Source organism: Lagopus muta, chromosome Z (genome assembly GCF_023343835.1).
Source record: "Lagopus muta isolate bLagMut1 chromosome Z, bLagMut1 primary, whole genome shotgun sequence".
Classification (NCBI taxonomy): domain Eukaryota; kingdom Metazoa; phylum Chordata; class Aves; order Galliformes; family Phasianidae; genus Lagopus; species Lagopus muta.
This window is the reverse complement of record NC_064472.1, coordinates 56,088,903-56,112,518: the sequence shown is the minus strand read 5'-3', so window position 1 is coordinate 56,112,518 and position 23,616 is coordinate 56,088,903. Positions and strand designations below refer to the sequence as shown.

The window sequence follows — 23,616 nt, the reverse complement described above, 5'->3', positions numbered from 1 at the left end:
TACGTCCAGCTATCCAAAGCAGAAAGTTCCCTTCCTAAGTGATGAATCAACCATGCTTACAGAACACGTAATAAAACGTCAAAATAAAAATCAAACGGTCTCAAGGCTGAGGCGCTGTAGAGAATGTTCTCTGAAATAATTCAGAGAACGAGGGGTGGAGTCCCCACTGCCACTCTAGTAAATACATTTAATTGAGAACTCCTAAAGTTCCCCCAAGAGTCACATTCAGGCTTCTGTTCTGATGTTGCTAAAAACAAGAGTGGAGGTATAAAAAAAAAAATGCCACTATGCTACAGCATAATCAAATAGAAAGGATTTCAATATACCATTATTTCAAACAGAGAAAGAACAAGGTTTTTATAGAAAGTTCTGAAAAGTTGCTAGATTGCCTGTGACTGCATCAACTGTATGCAAAGGAAAACAAATACACTTACAGAAGAATATATCCAAAAGGAAAAAATTCAAAGATGATTGTTGACTAAGATAAATACAAAAAGCTTCAGTGACAACTGAGGAAAGAATCCTCCATAATACTTTATTTGGACAAATTCTAAGTAAAGAGGCTGATCACACAAGTTGTTACTGTGTGTACTGATCTTAACATAGTTATGAAGAATTCCAAATTTAACTCTATTTAATCTCTTCACATGGAAACACTATGCTCTTCTCTCAAAGTAATTCAGCAATGACTTCTGCAAAGAAATCTGTATACCTGTGTGAATAGCAAAAATGCCAAACACACACACTAGAAACTAATGACTGCTCATTCAGTTGATCCTTTGATTTCCCTAAAGTATTAGTAGGACCCTCATCATGATGATTAATTATTAACATAATTGGAATACAGATTTTTTTCCGTATACACGCACACAGGAGCACCAAAGCTCTCTTCCTTTGAGGACCCTTCTTGGCCAGGGAGTCTTATTCCTGTAAATTTTCAAGTAACGGCACCTTTTTGTCAGTTTGAATCTAAGAAGACAACAACTAAAAATGGCAGGCAAACAAAAAGGAGCAAATATTACTGCTTAGAAGACTTGTGTATCAAAGTAGCTTCTGTATCTACAAAAAATTCCTTGAAATTATTAGGTGGTCTAAAAGTCTCTATGTATTTTCAAGTAATGGACTAAACAACATGGAGCCATTATGAATCTAAAGACAGTGGTAAATAGACTAACATGCAGGTAAATATCTCTTTCTTACATAAGCTGTTAGCTCAGTACAGATGTCAAGACTCCCAGCATTATACGCTCCCAGCATTCTACACTGTCACAGAGAAGAGAGGTTTCACAAGTGCTGCCAAACTCTTTCTGACCTTTAGAGAATCTCAAGTGAGCCATTTATTAATTAAAAAAAAATGAAAAAATTGAAAGTTTGAGTTCTTTCCAGCCTCCTGATTACACTATGGTCTCCCACGTTTTTCCACATCCTTTTTATAAATCACATATAACATACATGCCAAACAAGCACGGCTTTCATCTGCAAGAACATATTTCAAAAAGTACTTATAAGAAACGCAGTAATTGGTAAATGTAACTTTTTTTCCCTTCAGAAGTTGTTATCTGCATTTTTTCCTCCTTAACTTTAATCTTCTTCCACTGCTTACCATCAAGCTTCTGCCTTTTTTAACCTAAAATATAGAATGCTTTATTTTAAACTATAGCTAAAATTTACAAGAAAACAGGATGATTAAGCGGTATTATGCATCTTTTTTACTTAGAGTTAATTACTGAATGGATATTTCTCTACTGTATTTTAACAAGTACATGAGGAGTCCTAAAAATAATTACTATAGTCAGGTTACTTAGGCTCATTTACTAAGAAAAGCCCTTATGATTAGAAGCAGTTTGGGGATAAATGAGGAGGCTCCACAAATTACTATTCTGATGCAATAGGCCCATTACCGATTATCATCCTTTGTGGCCACAAAGAAATCTTTCAGATAATGCATTTTGACGGTTTCCATATGCCTTCCTACAAAAAAGTCTGAGGACAAAGCTCTTTGAACTCCCCTGGACCTCTTCTCAGGGAAGCTAAAAAGCAGGTAAGGCTGCTCAGTAAAAAAAACCAAAACAAACCAACAAAACCAGCAGATGAAATCACATTCCTAGAGGAGATTCATAACCCCACTGCTGAGCAGTTAGGAGAAGAACATGAAGAGAGGAAGAGGACTGAAATATTATTTAAAAGATGACAACCATAGTTCATGAAGTTAAGACTTCAAGCTCAACAATGTTTAAAAATTATAGCTGCTCTTGAAGAAAATTAATTTTATGTGAAAACTCAAGCAAAAATGAACAGCGCTGTGTTATCGTTCATCTGTAGTCACAGGCTACTTGCATTAAGCACAAATCCTTAACTAGTACATTCAGAAACTTGGCAGGAGGCTAGTAATGAAACAGAACTACAATAGGGTCCTTCAGATAAAATCTGACTTTGATATAGGTGATTCAAGACTATGTTTCACAACAGCTTGTACTTGCTTTCTGTTTAAATATATTCCTTTACAAGGACACACATTTTAATTTTACTTTTTTTGTATGACCAAAACTTCATTTCAATTTGGTATATACATATAAGTAAAACTACTGGTCTTAAATTGCAGTGTGTTTATTTACTTGAAATATTTTTTGACAGTGCATCATGAAAATAAGTGGTGTTAACAGAACCCATTAAAAATAATTAGCTGTTTCTGTGCCATTCATTAAGAAATCATATTATTCAAAATATTATTCTTAAAATTGCTGTTTGATCTGTTTTGCCTCGTGTTTTCTGAACAAAACCATTCTAAAGTGTGTCTTCATGTCTGCTATAGACATGAAGAAAAATTTTTTATAAACACTCTGTTTATAAATATTTACATCAAGGAAGGGACTGACACTAATCTCAACAAACTGTGCTCAGCCTACTCTGAGCAGGCAGTGATTGACAGTTCTGGGAGCAGGCGCTCTGCCTTGGCAGAGGAGAGCTGGGCAGGGCCAGCCATGTACCGGGGAGCTGTGAGCAGGGGCTCCCTTCTGCGCAGGTCCAGGCCCTGCGTCCTGTCTGAAAACACCACTGAAGGACAACAGGTTATCAGAAAAACGTTCCCCTATCACCCAGACAAGCAGTGAAACAAGTTATCAAAGAACAGAATCCATTAAATTGAGTTGTCAGTAAACTACAAAGGTCACTGAGTCCAAGTGCCAGACTACTTTGACACCGACACAGTCAAAAACATATGACTGAGAACATTCTCCAAATGACTTACACAGAGAGGAACAGAGCAACTGCCTCTCTAAGAAGCCTGTTCTAGTGTCAAACTATCAACAGTATTTTCTTAATGTTTAATCTGAACCTTCTCTAACATAGCTTTGAACCATCTCCATCCTTGGAGGCAGAGGACTGGGCTAGGACCTGACTAAATTGGTCTGACCTCACTGTCAACACTGCTAACAGAATCGTGGAATAATAAAGTGGTTTGAGTGGGAAGGGACCTTAAGCCCACCCAGTCCCAGACCCGTACATGTGCAGGGCTGCTCCCCACCAGCTCAGGCTGCCCAGGGCCTCATCCAACCTGGCCCTGAGCACCCCCAGGGATGGGGTACCCACAGCTTCTCTGGGCAGCCCATGCCACTGCCTCACCATCCTGAAAGATTTCCCCTTAACACCTGATCTAAATCTCTCCTCTTCTAGTTCAGAACTGTTTTCCCTTGTCCTGTCACTATCTACCCATGTAAAGAGTTGATATCCCACCTGCTTATAAGCTCCTTGTAAGTACGGGAAGGCTGCTATAAGGTCACTCCACAGCCTTCTATTCTCCAGACTGAACAAGCCAAGCTCCCACAGTCTGTTTTCATAGGAGATGTGCTCCAGTCTTCTTATAATCTTTCTGGTATCTCATGGACCCACTCCAACAGTTCTACATCTTTTCTGAGCTGGGGACTCTGGGAATGCAGAACTCCAAATGGAGCCTCACAGAGGACGAACTGACACATGGACAATTCCCCTCCTCTTCCTGCTGCTGCCTCTCTTTTGATGCGCCCCAGGTACAGGTGGCCTTCCAGGCTGCAAATGCACACCCTGGCTTATATCAAGTTTTTATCTACCAAGAAACCCAAATCCTTCTCAGCAGGGTGGCTTTCAATGAATTCTTCTCCCAGTCTATAGTCTTATACCAGAAGGTTAGACCAGAGACCCACATTAGTTCTGTCCAACCAGAATTAGCTCTGGCTGACGCTATGACAAAATGACACAGTCAAAGCTGCACTAGTCATCTAGATTCCAATATTCTGCAAATCATAGATGTTGTTCTTCTCTACAGGTTGGAAGGATCTACTTCCAACTGGTAAGATCTCCACTCAGCTTGTTAGAACTCTCCCATTTCAATACAAATGAATGCAGAGCAGTAAAAACATTTGCTAGAAGAAAATGCTAACAAGCAAAACCTAAAAACAACTGATAATTCTTTCTTCCATGACCTGGGCTGCATCACTAAGAATAACAATCAAATCAAGGGTTGTTGATTATCCTGCTTTACTAGGCACTTGTTGGGTCACAACAGATACAGAGGATCCAGCTTCACAATCTCCAAATCAAGACAGACAACAAAAAATTTAAGAAGCTTTGGACAGGGCAGAGGGAATGCATGTTTGCATGTGCATGTGTTCAGCAAAATGGACAGAAGGCTGAAGAATTTGTCATAAGAAAACAGCAAAGGAATGGAGCTCATCAACCCCAGAGAAGGCTCAAAGGATATCTAACCTCAGTCCTCCTCAAAGGCTACACTGATAGAAATGCCTCTTATTTTATTATGCTGGGCCATGACATCAGAGGCAGAAGATGGTGGTACAGCAGTAGAGGTTGAACTTTACCACGTATCACCATTACATTTTGTCGCTGATGTAGACGGCAGCACAGGGGCAGTCTGACACAATGGCATCTGACATATAAGTGAATACGAAGCAAAGTTACCTAACTGCATTTCCTCCATGTACAAAAAAAAGGCACCAGCTGACATTCATTCAGCTGACTTGATGAAAATATATGAAGACCAACAATGGACATAAGCACAGTGAGGTGGTGGGTGGTGCATTTCAGAAGTGATGACAGTAGGTTATCTCCACTGATGTGGATGTTTACAAGTGTGGCATGCAGGCTCCTTTTCATTGCATAGATAACAGTGATGACTGTAATGAACGAGCACTTTGTAGTTGAGAATTTGCTCGGAGAAGGCAGTCTGACAGAATGGCATGTGACATGCAAATGCAGATGAAGGAAAGACACGTCACTGAATTCTTCCAGGTGGAAAAAAGGCACTGATACTCACAGATGCCTGCTTAACATTTACAGAGACCAAACAATGGATATGAGCATAGTGAGGCAGTAGGTGGTATGTTTTAGCAGCAGTGACAGCAGGTCATCGCCACTGCTGCAAATTTTTGTAAGTGTGGCATGCAGGCTCTTGTTCATCGCTAATTTTCATAGCTAATAGTAGTGACCATGTTGAAAAATAGTATTTTATAGCAGAGAATGTTCTCTACTAAACAGTGTTATCGTGCTCTTTGTATCTGTTGTGCTTTCCATGGAAATAAATAGGAGGCATTACTTTTGGAGTGACCAGAAGGTAGTTCTAGAGGAAGCAGTTACTCTCTTGATAGAGTAAGAGCCTGCAGGAATAAGATGCTTCAGGAGGAAGCTCCACGTGGATAAAAGGGGAAAAACAAAACAAGAAGAAAAAACCCACCAACTTACACAGTGAGAAGTAAGTGTTGGAAAAGAAAAACAAGAAAATACAAGAAAAACATTCTAGGCTTGGCGGGACGGTGCATTTAAGACCCTGCTGCCAACAGAAGATTCAATCAAATGATATCTAGAGTCCCTTTCCAAGAAAAGAGTCAAGAAAACTTGACTCTTTCACAGTTCCGTGACTTAACAAAACACGTGTTTACTAGATAGATAGCAGTTGAAAACCACAGAAACCTCAGGACTAATTCCAGTTAATCCAGTCAGAACTCACACTGCACAGTATTAAGGGTCTCCTTATTTAAAAAGCTCATTTTGCCCCAGATGCAGCCACAAAAGATGTCAAGGCCTTTGCCACATAAGCACCAGAGGTAGAAACTCAAGATATGTTTATAGAGTACTTTAATAAAAGTAATATAAAAGGATTCTGGTAGGGGTTTCCATTAACAATTTGTATTACCCCGCCTTTACAACAGTGTGGTTAACGTGGAAGGCACACACATAAACCATAAAGCATTCTAGCAGATTAAAATTCTTTTTCAGGAAAAAAAACCCCATGACATTTGCTCTGAACTTTTACATTGTCCTAATCAGTACCAGCAGTACAACGACCAACAGCACCTGGCAAACCTGTTTTTAAAACACAAACCTATTGCAAGTTCCACTCTTTGACCTCTCACAAATACATGAATTTATTTTATGCTTTAGAAGTGAAGCTTCATATCGTATGTATTTTAAACTCTATCCACGTTAAGAGATCATTTTAACTTCTGTGTCTCTGTAAAGACTGAAAAACCTCACCTATCTTCCAAATTAATACTATCCCACATTCCCAAATTCTGAAAGACAGATATGCCAATAGGATGGTTCAAGACAGGGTGCCAGAAATCAACAGGCCTTCTTACTCACTTCCAGTGATCTACACGACCTCCTATACCAGTTTTAAGTCCCCAGGGAAGTAAAATAAAAAAACACAATTACAAGTGAAGCTCACTGAGAACACCTGAAGAAGTCCATCTTCTGCAATACACTTTGCAACTTTATTACTGTGCCTACAAAGCCTCAAAATTCACCAGAAGGTAAACAATGTCATTTTCTATGGTGAAGCAATCCCAGATATTTAGAATTGGTCTACGTGATTAACCATCCACTAGAAGCCTGAACTTGTTCGCAGCTTTAAAAACAGTATGCAAAAGTAAATTCGACAGTTGCCTGCATATAAACTGTGGGAGTCCAACTTTCTGGCACCAATAGTAATGCCTATCTATTTCCATGGAAACTACAACAGATGCAAAGAGTACAGTAACACAGTTTGATGGAGCACATTCTCAGCTACAAAATACTATTTTAAACATAGTGACCACTATTAGCTATGAAAATGAGTGATGAACAAGAGCCTGTGTGCCACACTTGGAAAAATCTGCACCAGTGGAAGCAACCACTGCTGAAACATACCTCCCACTCCTCACTGTGCTCACATTCACTGCATGCCTCCATCAGTGAATGTCAGTGAGTGCCACAGTTTCCACAAGGAATAATTGACACAGCTTTGCTTCATTTGCACTTCCATGTCATCTGCCATTCTCTCAGACCGGCCCTCTGCTGCCATCTGTCACATGGCAACAACAAGTAATGGAACACTGGTGAGAAGGTCCAACCTCTACTGCCACGTTTCCTGTACTTCATACTTGTAAACAGTTTCTCAGACATATGTAGTATCAAAACACCGTGACACAAATAAGGAGGAGCTGTGAAGTGAGGGATATTTCTTTCTGGTAAGAGAGTTTGTTTGTTTGTTTGTTCTTTTTTTAAACAGAAGTCTGGTGAAGAGGCATGATCAATTTTTGAGTTCAAAGTCTGATTACAACTCTAAATATTCGATTTCATAATCTGGTAATTCATGTCAACTGAAAATAGAATTGTAAATATACCAAAAATTGATTTTCTCTAGCAATCCTGACACTTGTTCTCAAAATCATTTATGAAAACAGGTAACACAGCTCCACATTCTTCGCTGTTCATGGGACTGTGTTTTGGCAATGTATTAAAATGCACAAGTTTATTTGCCATAACAATGCTCAGAGATCAAGCCATGTAAAATTTACAAAATTTACTCCTCTTATTTCAAGAGGTCATAGCAGCACAAACACTAAATAAAGCAAGAGTAGCCCTGAGAATCCACTACATACCACTTCTCTGTAACCTTCTATTACTTCCCTGAATTCTTCACATAAGACTTACGCAAATGAAATACATTAAGCCACAGGACACACTTGTTCATCAAGCACTCCTACCACAGAACAACACAAGCTGCAAGAAACAAAATATATTTTCTAGACACTGTTACAATTTCATGACAGGCTATTTTTGAATTTTTTTTTTATTATTATTTTTTAAGCGGCAAGTGTTTAGAAGGTTTCTTCACTGCAGTTTCGGCATCTAACATTAATTTAAGGCTCTACAGCAAACAAGTTTCAGCCCCCTTTTCCCTGCGCATTACAAACATGCAGCGTTCACGGCAATGTGGAAATATTAGCCCATGTGTAAAACACAGCAACAGCAATCGCTGGAAGGCAAATCAGTCAGAACTGTGCTCTACCAATAGTGACCAGATCTCTAAATTAACACAGTCACACAGAGACTTTTAACTAATTAGTACTACCAAAAAAAGTCTGAGAAGACAAACAATCTTGAAAAAGTCCGAGAAGCTAAAATAATTGCATGCATTTCTGATTTCTGACAAATCTGATCTTGATTTCTAAACCCTGAAATCCCAAGGCCTGGATTTCTGAAGTCAAGACAAGGCAGTCTCAGGACAAGCAGAGACCTGAGAATTAGGAGGAAGTGAAAGACATCTAACAGCTGCTTTGAAAAAAGCAACTGTATATTCCCATATCCAGCTGTTCTGTAATATCTGAATCAATGAAGAAATAGATTTTACTTCCATTATTATCAAGAGCGTAAAGAAACCTACAATTCATAAAGCCTTAGCTTTGAAGTGATCCTATTCAGCTTTTAGGAAATCATATTTGAAAAGCTCCACATGAAAAACAACACAGCTGGACTGCACTCTAGGATTAGAATAAATGTGTATCTCACATACCACATCACCAACGTCTGAGAGTAGAGGTCTCATTCAGAAGTACCTCCTGAGTTTCAGCCTTGCTGTCACACATTCTTCCACTTACTCTAGTTGTATGTGACAAATGTGTTTTTAAATACTGGTGTGGTTTTGCTATCAGACATAATTTTGCAATTAGTGGAACTTAAAACAAATCCCAAAATAATTACACATTACTCCCCGTTTCTAGTCCTCTACACTCAGCACAGCCAGTTATTACTAATAGGAAAAAAAGGCGTTTAAGTAAAGCAGAAACATGAAAAATCCATATTATGTTTACTAACACAATAGGGCAACACATGATTTGACTCTCAAGTTACCACTTACCAAAATCTACTCTTGTTAGTATGCACTGCATGGGGTGGTCAGTTGTATGCCTCGTTGTTGTTGCACCACTTTCATAACAAGTTGCACACAGATCGTAATCGTAGCAAATTAAGCACTTGAATCGTCGACCTCGAAAATTTCCTTTTAAACATGCATCGCAGCTGACACCTGCAAACAAATAAAATTGCTTAAAAGAATAGCAAACATTTTTTCACGAAGCAGATGCGTTTCAATTCTCACTCAACAACAAAAATAAAGCATCTCTGAAAAATGTAGCTTACATCTACACAGGTCAATTTTAAAATGTATCTGCATCCTTAATTATTCACTGCTCTTGAAAACAAAGATCTTGAATTCTGGAAGTAAAGTAAGGACAAACGATAAGACACAGCTTAAGGCAGATTTATTTGATAGTAGGACTGGTATTTCGATCATTCACTTAGGAGTCTCACTGTTGAAGAACAGCACACAGGTTGACCAAGGGGGAAAAAAAACAAAACAAGACACCACTGACAAAAATCCACTAGCCCATCTGCCTTTACTTTCACATATCCTAATGCTTTCCTTTTCAAAAGCACCATAATCATTCCCAACATTTTGTGTAGGTTGCAAAGTAAGGCCTTTTCCTACTTAAAGTAACAGAAAATATGAGTTTTTTGGGTTTTTTTTTTTTTTTTTTTGAAGTTAAGCTACACCTCATGCCTACATCATACTTCCCTCTACAGCTCACTCTTTGCAGTCTGAGGCAGTCATACTATCAGTGTCAGTGTAAGACTTATGGCTTCCAAGGTTTTTTTATTTTTTCCCTGTGGTTTTCAATCTGTTAAATCTGTAAATTAAAGGCCTCCACAAAAAAAACAAAACAAAACAAAACAATGCATACGCTACAGGCAAAGTTTTCAGGCACATCTTTTCTACCATCAGCTGAGATCTGCTACTTGTAGCTCTGAAGAAGAGACCACAGTGATGTTCTTTCTCTAATCTCCCACTTTTTTTTTAATCTAGTTGATAGATGACAAGTGTTAATTACAAAACCAGCCTGCATCAGCTCATTAACTGTTCTTTTTTTGTTGTGTTACTCCGTAGCATGTGAACAAAAGCTTTAACACATTCAGTAAGTGAATGCAACAATCATGCTTTTTTTTAATCTATCTGATCAAAACAATTTCAAGTGCATTTTTTGCTGAATAATAGACAACATTATTTTATTCTTTTTTCCTTCAGTTTCTCCACTTACAGTACTACCTTAAGGGACTACCTCATTTCCAGCACCCAAGCACTGTGCATCAGTATGAATACTTGAAGCTATGTCTTCAGTTGCCTTACTGAATATCCAGCCTGAGTGTAACTCAACACGGAACAGTTTTTTTCAGAAGCTGCTGCTTCAACAATCTCTGTTAACAGCCAGAAACTATATTTTCAGAATGCCGTTTTAACACCTTCAAGCTTTATAATCTCTCCCCTTCACCCCCTTTTCTCCAGATTTCCTTCCATTAACTCTAAAGAATGCAATCTATTATTTGCACTCTGAGAGCAACCTAATTTCTGAGGGCATCTCCACATTAACTGTAAAATTTCTACTATTCTCATTTTCATGCTGAGATCTACAAAATTTTACATACGCAGCATTCAAATTTTACCAATACACAAAACACTTAGCAGCTATTGGCAAGCTCTGGGAGTCTCTGTTGCCTACTAGCTACTAAGTACCTACAGTACTCCATCAGCAAGTTAGCACCATACAGAAATAAGCAGGTTAATTTAACACAGTCTGTGTCAAAGGCTAACAACTTTCCAAATGAGGTATTAAGCCATGATTTTCCAGTAAGTCCTTTTTTGCCTCAAACTCAAAATAACTGATTTATTGCAGATGTCAGCTTCTTTCCAACTGCCAAACTCCTCCTGTCACATGTTCTCTCAAACATCCAGATAGTTCCTATTTTAGGAAAAATGTGATTTTCAGTTTTTGTTTTGTTTTGTTTTTAATTTTTCCTTTACACTTTTTCTTCATAACAATACTTCATGTCATTCTGAAGTACAAGTCTCCCCTTTCCCTCCCCAAAATACTCTGTAATCATTAATTTTTCTATAGAAGAGTTCTACCGTAAATGCGAATCACAATATACTGTTTGTACTTAAAACAAGTACAACAAGGTTTTCAAACAACAGACTCAATTTTGCCTCCTACAATCAATATTGTATTGAAAAGTGCAGGACCTCAGCTGAACAGAAAAAAAAACACTAGTGTAAATGTAGGCATTGCTGATGAAGTTAGATTGAAAGAACAATAAAGGTAAACAAAAAGCAGCATTCTAGGTCTCTCATAGCTAGCAGTTTGACACCCAACTCTAATCTACCACATTCTCTCCTTCCAAAAGAGGAAGGTCTGACAGCACTGGATGTACCATGCCAGTTTTACACCTTTTTGTGAATCAAAGAAAAACATTCCTAAAGGAAATAAGTGGAAAAAAAAAAAATAAATCCCACAATTAAATTAAAGGCCTTAGATCGGGAACAAAACCTGTGTTTAAATTCCTAGATCTCTCACTAGATATATACATATTTTTTTTAAATATATTTCATCAGTTACTCTTTTTCTTCACTTTCCAAAACAATTCCACCAAAACTCAGGTCTCTTGCAGTTTTTCCTGTTCTTCTTTGTAAGCTTCGACTGCCAAAAACTCACCCATCCATCTCAATTGCAATCCCGAAACTGAAATACTCAGCCCAATAATCTCCTCTGACCCTATTCTTTCTTCTGTCGCAAACACTTTCATTTCCTTATGAAAGCTTTGATTGTTTATCATTTTTCTTTAATCTTTACAACTGGAATTACCAAAGTTCCTTTCCTTTCTCTGTAAAACCCCTGAACATTCAAAAATACTCCCGTTAACATATCATATAGTTCACCATATACCTATGCTTCAGCATTTCCCTGAATTAATCTTACACTGCAAATTCAGCAGGCATATTACAGGCTCGAGACTGTCAGATTAGAATGGATGCACGCATATTAATCACAAGTTTAAAGAAAAAAAATGCTACGGAAGGCTTCACTGCGTGTTTGCTTTTGTTTCTGACTTCATACTTAAAAGAAAAGTCAAAACAACATGTGAGAAAGGCTTAGACAGTCAGTATGCAATTCTGACCGATAAAGACTTAGAAAAATCCTTGAATGAAATCTTCTTAACCTGGATTGCTATTCAATGACAACTTTTGGTTCAGCTTTTCTAACACAACCATTGGGAATGATCACAGAGCAAGAAAGATTCCCTTTGAATTTTCAGTTAATTACCACAGATAACCATCTTGGCTTCCTCAAGCCTTCTGCATTGCTGCTGGAACACAAGTACACATACTCCATAACATGTATCACATACTATTAATGAAAAATTTCCTGCCCACTAATGAAGATTTGAAGGAAACCATGTTCCACAAGGGGGTAGCATTGCACTAAAACCTAACGAGGCTTGCTTCATTTTGGCTTTAATTCTGATGGCTTCTTCAGCAGCACTCCATTGCAATGTCAACAGCTGCAACTACACATTTTGAGTGAAAAGAATCTGGAAACGTGTGAAAATTTCACTAATACTGTTTTTCTCCTTTAATACAAATTCTTAATTTTATGCCGAATTGATTCACATCTTTACCTAATCAGAGCCAATTACCCCGGGACAATACTGTCACAAAACCATTTTATCCATTACATGCTGAACAGTAACACATCCTAAGACAAACACTGTTCCCACTTTCATCCTGATGGCCAAAAAAATCATTTGCTCTTATGACAAAATACTGATATTGCTAGGAATTAATGAAAACCAAAGCAACGCATCCCTACACTTAACAGGGTGTGTTATTCTGTTATTGTAACAGAATAATGCTGAAGGGATCTGGGGATGCCGCACACATGTTGTAAAACACAGCTTGTTTTACAATCACAAGCAAAGCTGAAGTGTAACATCAAATATGAATTCCTGAACATTGAAAACCAATGTTGCTTACTGCCTTGGACAGACACTCATTTGTAACACAGCAAAGGGCTACACTCCCTCTCTTGTTTGGCCTCCCCAGATACTGTGGGCATTTAATATTATTCTGATTGTCCAATAAACTGTTCCAGATAAAAATAATCTGAGAAACTGCCTACACAGAACATGCAACACTGTTTAGACCAACCAAGAGACCCCAGAAATATCAATGACTTCCCAGACTCAATGTGACCATCTTAAAAACCTTTGTAATACTGATAAGTGAAGCAACAGTGGCATTACCTGTTTCAGTACTTCACACAAAGCACAGAAGCTGAGCTCCACTGACCACCCAACAGAGCACAAACAGAACTTTGAGATTTTCCTCAAAAAATGAAAAATACTGCATTTGCCAAGAGCATTTAAAAGGTAGCTTTGCACACACTTAAAACCTAGTTTAGATCCCAGAACCTTGAGACATCTCATCTGAAAGCAAATATGACAAAAAAAACTCAGAAAACTGGTCTTCAGCATGCCTTCCTTTTGGAACACTAAACTTGCTCCCTGCTCAGGATGGATAAGATTTTAATGAGGAAGAGATAATTGTTGCTTACTACACAGTATATAAATTATCCCTTCAAAGGGGAGCTAAAACGGTCTTATTTCAACAGACAATACTAACAAAGCAGCAATACAAAGGGAATCCCCCCAGAATACAATAGATTGCATTTGAAATCTCTTCTAAGGTGGAAAAGTTCAGGAGTATGTTGGCAGATGCACCACTTCTACTTGTCACCAACAACCCGTCTTTGAGGATAAGAATGTGAGCTCATTACTAAGACTTCTCAACACCTCACCAAGGCAAAAGCTATGCATCATTAAGCGAAGCCTGAAGGAGAACTTAGAAATGGTTTATTCATTAGGTTTGATTTATTTTTATTTTTGCTTATGAAGAACATACAGCCAAAGGTTCCCCACACAGACATACTGGAACATGTTCCTGTCTCAAGCAACAATAAGATAGCAGTACTTTGGATGAGTCATTCAATTTTTGGAAATCTCTGAAAATATCATCCACCAATCATTATGAAACATTCAAAAAAAAGAAGATCTCTGAATTCTTTAAGCATCCAACATAAATAGAAAATTTGCCTGTCAGTGATTTCACCTCCAAAATGGAAATGCAGCTACTTGAACACTACTTCTTACTTTACATGGAGCACTGAGGAGGATCACCCTTTTTGAAGGCTGACACAACTACACTAGTACTCCAAAATTCCAAGGGCACCAGACAAAGCTCAAGGCCTCTTATTTTCACAACTACCTTTCAAAAATTCTAACTTCAGTACACAATTGAAAAAGGAAATACAGCTGTGCTGTCTTTATGGCTCCAATCTGTGCACTGCATTTCACTTTTATGTTCTGAAGATCGCAAGTAATACCTCTTTTAATATGCACCTGATGATTTTCAGTATAAGATGTTCTTTTAGTGGGCTTGTTTTTTAGTAAGTTTTCTTGATAGTAACCACCTCGTCTGTAGTCTATGTGCCACAAGTCATCCTCCGACCTTAACACAATAAGCTCAACCCAGTTTGTTTGGTTGCTTCCAGGACTAAAGATAGCAATATATATGCCATTTGATAGCATTGCAGATATTATGCCAAACATTTCTCATTTTAGTACCCCCATGTCCCAGTGCAGTCGCTACTGATAAATTTGAGAGGATATTTTCTAGGAATATAAACTTTTGTTGTTTCTGTGAAAATCACACCAGAAGATTAGCAAAAAAGCCGCAGAAGTCTGATTCTTACTTTATCTCACATGTTTACTAAATCAGACTGTAACAGCAAACATTGAGGCCTACAATACTTAGCATACTCCATCACTCCTGCAACTCCAAGTACTGTACAGAGAATTCACACACTATATCCCTCCTTGAAGTACAGAAAATGCTTCACCCTCTCACACAGCCTGTGAGTAACAGGACTCAATGTGCAGCATCTTCCTGTAGCGCTGTGGAAGAGAAGCAACCAGAGTAGAACATCTCCAAACAAATCTCGTAGCACTTTAGTTGCTAAGAGAATATGCAGATTTGCAGTTAGAAAGAAAGGAGAAGAAAGGAAGGAAATCAGGCCTATGTCAGACCAGAAGGTCAAGAAGACTTTTGTTTTCTGAACAGCACTTCTCCTTCCTCTCTTTGGTCTAGAGTGGAAAGAAGAGTCCCCCACATCTTGTCATTTCCCCATCCTTGACAATTTTCACAAAGCTCACTTCCACTGTGTCTGGGAATTGCCTAGAGCTGGCCCAAAGGCAGTAGTGATGACCATGCAGCTTTCACCTTGATCCTAATGCATGTCAGAAAGCTGCCAAAGGAAGTTTTTCTGTTAAGGCTATCATACCCTGCATTGTGGAACTTACACACAGAAAGATTTAAGTCATTTACTAATTGCTCCTTATTGATTCTCTAAGTACCCAACATTGTATAGGATTATATAGGTAGAAAATGCACAAGTCCACTGCATCAGCTATCACCTATATGCCTTTACCATGAAGCTGTCATTTTTTCCCTTGGAGCTAGCTTATTCTTTCATCATGCCTTTAACTTCTTACAGAAGAAGAGCCTTACCATGACTTCCTCCACATATAGCCCTACTTCCACTTCAGAAAAGCATCTCCCATGCAGTAAGGCAGGCAGGGAACAGTCACAGACACAAACTAGTATTTGGTCAGGTAATTAAAATTAACTCTTGTGTGTAAGGGATGAGAAAGTTGTCCTACTGAGCTTCACAGTGCTCTGTCCTCATTTGAAATTTTCCAATTGTTCTAAGTCAGTCAACTTGTTTCTATCTCACAGGATGTTTCAATAATGCAGTATTAAAACCAGACGAAGAACAAAGTAATAATCACAATAATATGCATTTTCTTAAAACATCATAAAAAACACCACTTTGAAAGGGAGACCACCATATCTAAATGCAACAGTGAAGGCTGTTTTTCATAGAATCACCAGGGTTGGGAAAGACCTCTAAGATCATCCAGTCCAACTGTCCACCTATCACCAGTATTTTCCACTAGACAAAACACGTTCCTCAGTGCAACACCTAAATATTTCTTGAACACTTCCAGGGACGGTGACTCCACCACCTCCCATTCCAGCGCCTGACCATTCTTTCTGAAGTATTTCCTAACATCCAACCTGAATCTTCACTGGAATAAGTTTAGGCCATTTCTTCTCGTCCTATTGCAAATTACACATGAGAAGATGCTGACTCCCACCTCACCCCAACCTCCCTTCAGGCAGTTGCAGAGAGCCCCTGCAGGTCACCCCTGAGCCTACTCCTCTCCAGACTGAAAAAACCCCAGGTTCCTCAGCCACTCTCCATAAGGCCCATGCTTCAGACCCCTCACAGCTTTGCTGCCCTTCTCTGGACATGTTCCATGGCCTCAATGTCTCTCTTGTAGTCAGGGGCCCAAAACAGAACACATCACTCAAGATGAGACCTCACCAGTGCTGAGCACGGAGAGACAATCACTTCCCCACTCCTGCTGGCCACACTATTTCTGATACCAGCCAGAATGCCACCGGCCTTCTTGGCCACCTGAGCACACCACTGGCTCATGCTCAGACCAGCATCAGACAGTATCCCCCAAGTTTGTTTCCTCTGTACAGTCTTCCAGTCCCTCTGCCACAAGCCTGTAGCACTGCCTGCAATTATTGCAGATAAAGTGTAGGACCTAGCACTTGATCTTGTTGAACTTTTACTACTCCTCAAATTATGCTTGAAGAAACACAAATACTTCATCAGCTCTTAGTATCTTAATTTAAAAAGAAAAAATCTGATTTGGTTCTACTTCAAGATTTAATACTCTCACGGGCAGATTCTACGTACTTTTCACGTACCAATCATACTGTCCAGTAGGTGGTATCACACGATGACCAACACCAGCAGGTCCCAAGAACAGTTTAGCCACCTTTAAAGCACCAAAGCAAACAAACACAACACGCAACATTTTAAAAGAGAAGACTTGAAACACTGATCTCACTACTATCGTAGCTGAAACTGGCTGGAAGAGGGAAGTTGTTTTCTTACAACCACACAGTACTACTAGCCAGCTAGTAAGATCTTGGCATACAACTTTTTTATTTAAAATATCACTTCCCTAATAGAAAAACAACAATATGAATTCACTGAACATTGTCCAAAACAAGTGATCAACCATACTGATTCCATAGTTCATCTATCCTACTACAAAATCACTGCTGAAAAAGGCAATATAATAAGGCAAATAATTCTGCAAGATGGGGTTTAACTATTACTCCTTTATTCTATCCTGAATTACACCAAAATATGTCCTGCACACGTGCGCACACACAACCTGAATCAGTTCTTGACAACACCAATCATATATTCTCTCTCTCCTCAACAAGAGCCACCATGTCCTTTCTAAACATTTTACACACAGCCTGCAGATTCTTTTATCTCTTCATATACATCAGCGGGACACCATGCACATAAACCGGAAACTATAGGCTGCTGAAGACCCTGAATTTATGAAGACAATGTTTTACCAAGAATCAGTAAGTTAGTCTATACTCCAAAGCAACAACTTCCCAGACGAGCCAGGAGGAATCCGTCCCCATCCTCTTTAAAGAGATAACAACTACCTTACTTACATTTTAGAGAGAAGACAGATTAAATACTGCAACTCCTGTACCAAAATGTGAAAAGCAAGCATGGATGAATTTTAACAAGCTTGTGGGAGTCCTGGGCAACTCCTTCTGGTAAGATGAGAAAGCAGCTGCAGGACATCAGTTAAAAATGTTTTTAAAGTCAATCTTGTCTGAACAATGCTTTATTTTGACTAGCAAAATATTACCATGGAATCTATCTTGAAACATCCTGCAATAACATCTGCTATGTCCCCTAATATTTATTACATTTACAAGTTACTGACAATACCACTAAAGACAAACCACTTTCTCAGATACACGTTAGTAAAGTAAGCAGAAAGAATGACTGAAAAAAATCACATTAAATAGTCACTGACTTCAGTGCTTTGTCTGCTTCATATCCTGATCAGGGTCTTTATTAGTCAACCTTTGAATTCACACAAACACACACAAAAGAAAAAAACAGGTTACAGTTTTAACTCTGGGCCTCCTATAGAACAAAGATGTCTTAACTAACACTACCATGGACTTCCAAACTTTTAAATAACAGTAAGTTAGGTATCTTCTCAGATGAAAGTATTACAATCAACACATCTAGACATTTAAAAACTAACAAAACTCTGAATGTCAGAAAAACTAAATCACAGTCAAAGGTGCCAGAACGTACTTTACAAACCTTTAAAATAGATCTAAAAACTGCCATATATTCTGCAACGACTCATGATCAAGCAGATTTGGGCTTCTAATTGAATATTTCAGCAATGCCTCAAATCTGATCTTTCTATTAATACAGTTTGGCCTTCAAAAACCCCACAACATGAAAGCCTGCTAAAGTACTGTAAACACATTAAAATTAAACAAATTTCATTTATTACAGCACAGAAAGTTTGTAATGTGACAGCAAAGAAACTGGCACCAGTCACGATCTTATTTAACAACTCCATTAATCTGGGAAATGGCAAACAGCACATGAATTCTATTAACAGAATACTTAAACTGTGGAAAGCTGTAAACAGTGCCAGGGCAAGAAAACAACAGTAACAACATCGGGTTAAATCCTTTATCTAGTAAAATCAGTGGCAAAGTTTCTCATTTAATAGAACAGGACCAAGTTCCTGACTTGTTTTCAGGACTAAAGATAAATAGGTTAACATCAACTGAAAAGGAATTAGGCTTGGAAGAACAACATCACACAATAATTAGTTCAACAGCATAAGCAATGTGAACAAACACTAAGGAAACTCTAAGGAGTAATAAAACAGAAAAACTGGTACTTCTGCTGAGCCCTGCCAGAATTAGGCAGTCTTCACATGTTTTGGTTATTACTTAAGAAGATTGGCAAAAGAGGAAAAAAAGAAAAATCAACAAGGAGAACAAAATGTGTTTTATCAGGCATTACAGAGAACCGCGCAGTATGGCTCAAAGAAGAGGAGAAGTTTGAAGGCTTTACAGCTTGAAAGTCTACTATCCACTGTTTCAGACAGGTAAGAGAAAACATCAAGTCTCAGCATACCTGGAAGAGGCAAAACTCTTTGGTTTTCACTGCAAATTCAGCAGAAATTAAGTATTCTACCTAGCCTGTACATACTTCTGATGTCTGACATACAGACTTAGTTTTATTTCTTTTGCCACACCCAGACCTACTCCTGATCCTTTTAAGAAACAGGGAATCATGGCAACCCTATCTCCCATTCAGCATGGAGAACAAGCAAGATTTAGCACAAGTAACAATGCAACATGTATGCAGCACTGGCAGGACAATCACAGGGCTAGAAGTGAAAGACAGCAGTTTTCAAAAACACCCCCAGTAATACCCTGTGAAAAAACACAACCCACAGCAGATGAGACTTATAGTAAAACCCTGCACAGAGCAGCCTGGAAATAAACAGACTTTTCATGTCCAGAAAACAAAACCTGAAAGCATACAGGAGAGGGAGGGAAAGAAGCAAGAAATGTCTCACACAAGGCAGGCCGTAGCCAGATTCCTCCCCATTAGCCAGCAAGCTTTATACAACCCAACTAGCCTTACAGAGATGAACACTTTCAAACTTACAGCCTACTTTCAACAGCACCATTTTGAGCGACATCACAATGGCATAAAAAAATTCTCTGCATAGTACCACAAGCTCTCAACTTGCAAAAATAATCCAGTTTCTCTGAACACAAAAGAGAATGTTAACATGACTTTTAAAAATGGGAACAGGAGATTAAACTACAGCATACCCATTTACGCAGTGTTTTACCCTGGTCTCTCAGGCATTTTTCTTATTATGAACATAAACAGAATGCCTTGGCAACTGCTTCTACTCCCACTCTTTGTAGAGAACAGCTTCTCAGACAGATAACAAGCCCGCAGAAACAACAATTGCTTACGATGAAAAGCTATAGCAGAAAAGTGCTGTGGGAAATGTAGTATTCTAAAGCAAGAAAAGATTTCATGCAAAATCCAGTCAAGTTCTGCATTTGTTCCATTCCTTTCTCCGCTACACACTTCTTTGGTAATTACTCCTACGGTCCCTAAATTTAGGACCCAGCCACTTGCCAACCACATAAAGGCCTACCTTGCCTTCTCTTCCTCTCAGCAGTAACAGTACTTTTAGCTTTATCTCTTTTCTTCTCCTGTTGTACCACATACACATATACATGCATAAGTAATGAAAAGTTAACAGAAATCATCTTCTAAATATTTCCCTTACAGTCCAATCCATTCTCTACACAGAAAACCAAATTCCTTTTCAGGCTGATTTAGTAACGATCCTAACAGCATCTGAAAATAATGAGTCAAATAATTTTCCTAAATTACTATCACAAAACGCTCTAAAAAGCCGTTACTGATCTATGCATCACAGCTCACAAATCTTCAGTAACTACTGCTTTCTCTGCAACTAGCTCAAACAAGTTTTAACAAATTTTTTTCTATTTTCAGTAGTTCTGTTCAAACCCTTCCTCAAAGAAAACATGACTTTCAGGAAAAACTTCATAATTCAGTATGTTAAAAAAAGCAGCACCTGGTACAAACATAGTAAAAGTTACCATGCCTGTCAAACAAGGTAGGAAGAGATCTATTTACTGCAGCAAATACCAAATACAAGTTCATCAACTTCACTATTATTGTGTCATAAAATCCCAAACATATTAAGAAATGTAAAAGAATAGGAACGGATAGTTCATAACTACTCACAGAACAGAAAAAAGCCATCTTCCTTAACAAGGATTATCTGCCTAGAAACTAGCAGTACACTAAGACCAGTATCTGAAGCATTTGTTTTCAAGTGAGGTAGAAGAGGACAAAAGCTCTTAAAAGCTACTGTGCCATCAGTATAGCTGTTCTGCTCTATTTGCTAGAAACACTAGAAGGTTCACTAAAATCAAGACCCAAAAAAACAAAAATTTACTGTTCTGTCCCACCAAAACCCCGTCTCTCAAATCCTCCATGTGAAATTCCTGAAGAAAATTCGTAACTTCTCTGGTTCAATTTCCCCCAAGAGTCAGGTCACACAACTTTATGATCTTCCTTCAGAAACCAAAACCAACACAAACAACTTATTGCATTCTCATGTCCTGTCTCTGAATAGGAGAAAATAAGTCATCCAGCCTTGCAACAGAAAATGACACAGGGCATTAAACAATGCCAAAAAATTTTACAAAAATACATTCCCATAAAGCATCCATCACCATATCAAAGCCTAAAGTCTAAAACTGACAGTTACACTATGTTCCTGACATATTCCTTTGCAATAAACGTATAACAATTGCATTGAAAACACCTATTTACTGCACAGCTGTAAAAATCCGGAAACTCTGTCTTAACACTACAATTTATTGAGATTTGCTGAACTACAATAGAGTACAAACATAATGACAAAGCATTTTATCAAAACAGACATCCCACTTCATAATTTGAGAAAAAAGGAGCATCAAAAATAACTAGATCTTATTACTCCTTACTGTAGGCACCACAGATGCCACACTGAAGTTAGAAAATGCACAGAACAGTATGTCAATTATAAAGAAAAATCAGCTGTACAAACAGTTCTGACAGATCTTTGTTTAAAGAGAATTTAAAATCATTAATTAGGAAAGTGAGCACTACAACAAAGATTTTATAGGAAAAAAAAAACCTATATAACGAAGCTGGGGAAGGAGGAGATACCAAAGATTCTCACTGCGTTACCTCATAGTTTCTTCTGCATCTCATTAATTTAGTACAGTAACAAATAAATGCTGCATTTTTCAGTTTTATTTTAATATTTTCAGATCAACCTAGACCTCTGTTCTTTACTTCCTATTGCACTTTGCTCAATTTCTGCATGGAAAGGTAGTCTTTCGCTGGCTAAGCTGCTATCTCACATTCTCAAACGTTTGTGAGAAGAACGCACACCCTCATACTTGTTCCTTGTTTAGTTAGTACCTTCTTGAAACACAAATATTTTTAAGACTGCTGTACTACACACTGTGCTGGGTTCTCAACTGTGGTATGCGAAAGCTTTCATAAACATGCAGCTAGTTTTATCATGAAGATAGCATGGCCTCATGGCCCACAGAGGCTTGGCAAAGAGGTTGGGTTTGAGCTTAAAACTCTCCATTTACCTGGGAAACTTTCAAGGTGGTGTCACAGAGGAGCAGGGATAGAAAGAGACCCCTGGCCTGTTCAAGCCATCTATGGTACAGAACACCAGTGCTCCCAGGGCAACTTCAAGCTACTGCTACTTTAACAGGTTTTCTGAGCTCTCTGTGGATCATACAGGAAACAGTAAGCATTAACTGCTTTCCTTATAGAATCTTCTGTGTGTGCTAGAGCTGGCAACTACCTCATTCTGATGCATTACTCAGATGAGCAGCTCAGCCCCTCATACATACCTGCAAATTAACGGAATACCGTCCACGTAATATACTCATAGGGGTTTTCTTTATTTGTAGTTCACATAACAAAACCAAGCACAACAATTTAGAGTCAGTGGTACAGACAAATAGATAATTTCTCTTGTGTACAGTTAGAAAACAGAATTATTACAAGAAGAAAGCACAAGGATTCATAATTCTGTTAGTTGTACACAGTCTCTTTAGTCTTCTTATATCCCAAGGTCTGCTTTGTCTTGAGTATAGGTCACCAGACCCATTGAAAATATTTCCTTTGTATTTTTTCATTTCTGAGACACTCCTTAGAGTCCACGTAGCTTCTCTGGAGTTCCTGGATTAACAGGAAGAGTCACAGAATCATCCTGAAAAAGACTTCTAAGATGATGTCCAACTGTCCACCGACCACCAATGTTGCTCACTGTACTCCTTAGTACCACATCTACACGGTTCATGAAGGTTTCCAGGAATGGTGACTCCACCACCTCCCTGGGCAGACTGTGCCACAGCATCACCACTCTTTCGGAAAAGTTCCTCCAAACAGCCAATCTTTATCTCCCCTGGCACAATTTGAGGCCACTCCCTCTAGTCCTATTGCTAGTTACAACCCCCACCTTGCCACTCCTTTCAGGGAGTTTCAGAAAACAGTAAGGTGTGAGCCTCCTCTTCACCAGACCGAAGAACCCCATTTCCCTTAGCTGTCCCCCCTAAGACTTGTGCTCCAGGCCCCTCACAGCTCCATTGCCCTTCTCTGGACATGCTCCAGGGCCTCAATGTCTTTCCTGTAGTGAGAAGTCCAAAGCTGATTACAGTACTTGAGGTACAGCCTCACCAGTGCTGAATAGGTGACAAGGCAGGATGCCATTGGCCTTCCTGACTACCTTGGCACACTGCTGGCTCACGGTCAGCAGAGCACTGACCAACAACATAAATTCTTTTCATCTCAA

The 23,616-nt window shown here is 38.7% G+C and overlaps 1 protein-coding gene across 3 annotated transcripts in view; it reads right to left on the bottom strand.

Annotated features, from left to right (window-relative positions):
• Nucleotides 1–23,616, bottom strand: part of KCMF1 (potassium channel modulatory factor 1) — a 61,215-nt gene that overhangs the window by 23,419 nt on the left and 14,180 nt on the right. For all 3 annotated transcript variants that reach the window (XM_048932347.1, XM_048932348.1, XM_048932350.1), the window contains one exon: nucleotides 9,170–9,337. In XM_048932347.1, the coding sequence (XP_048788304.1) occupies nucleotides 9,170–9,337 (168 nt within the window). The remainder of the gene's footprint in view (nucleotides 1–9,169; nucleotides 9,338–23,616) is intronic.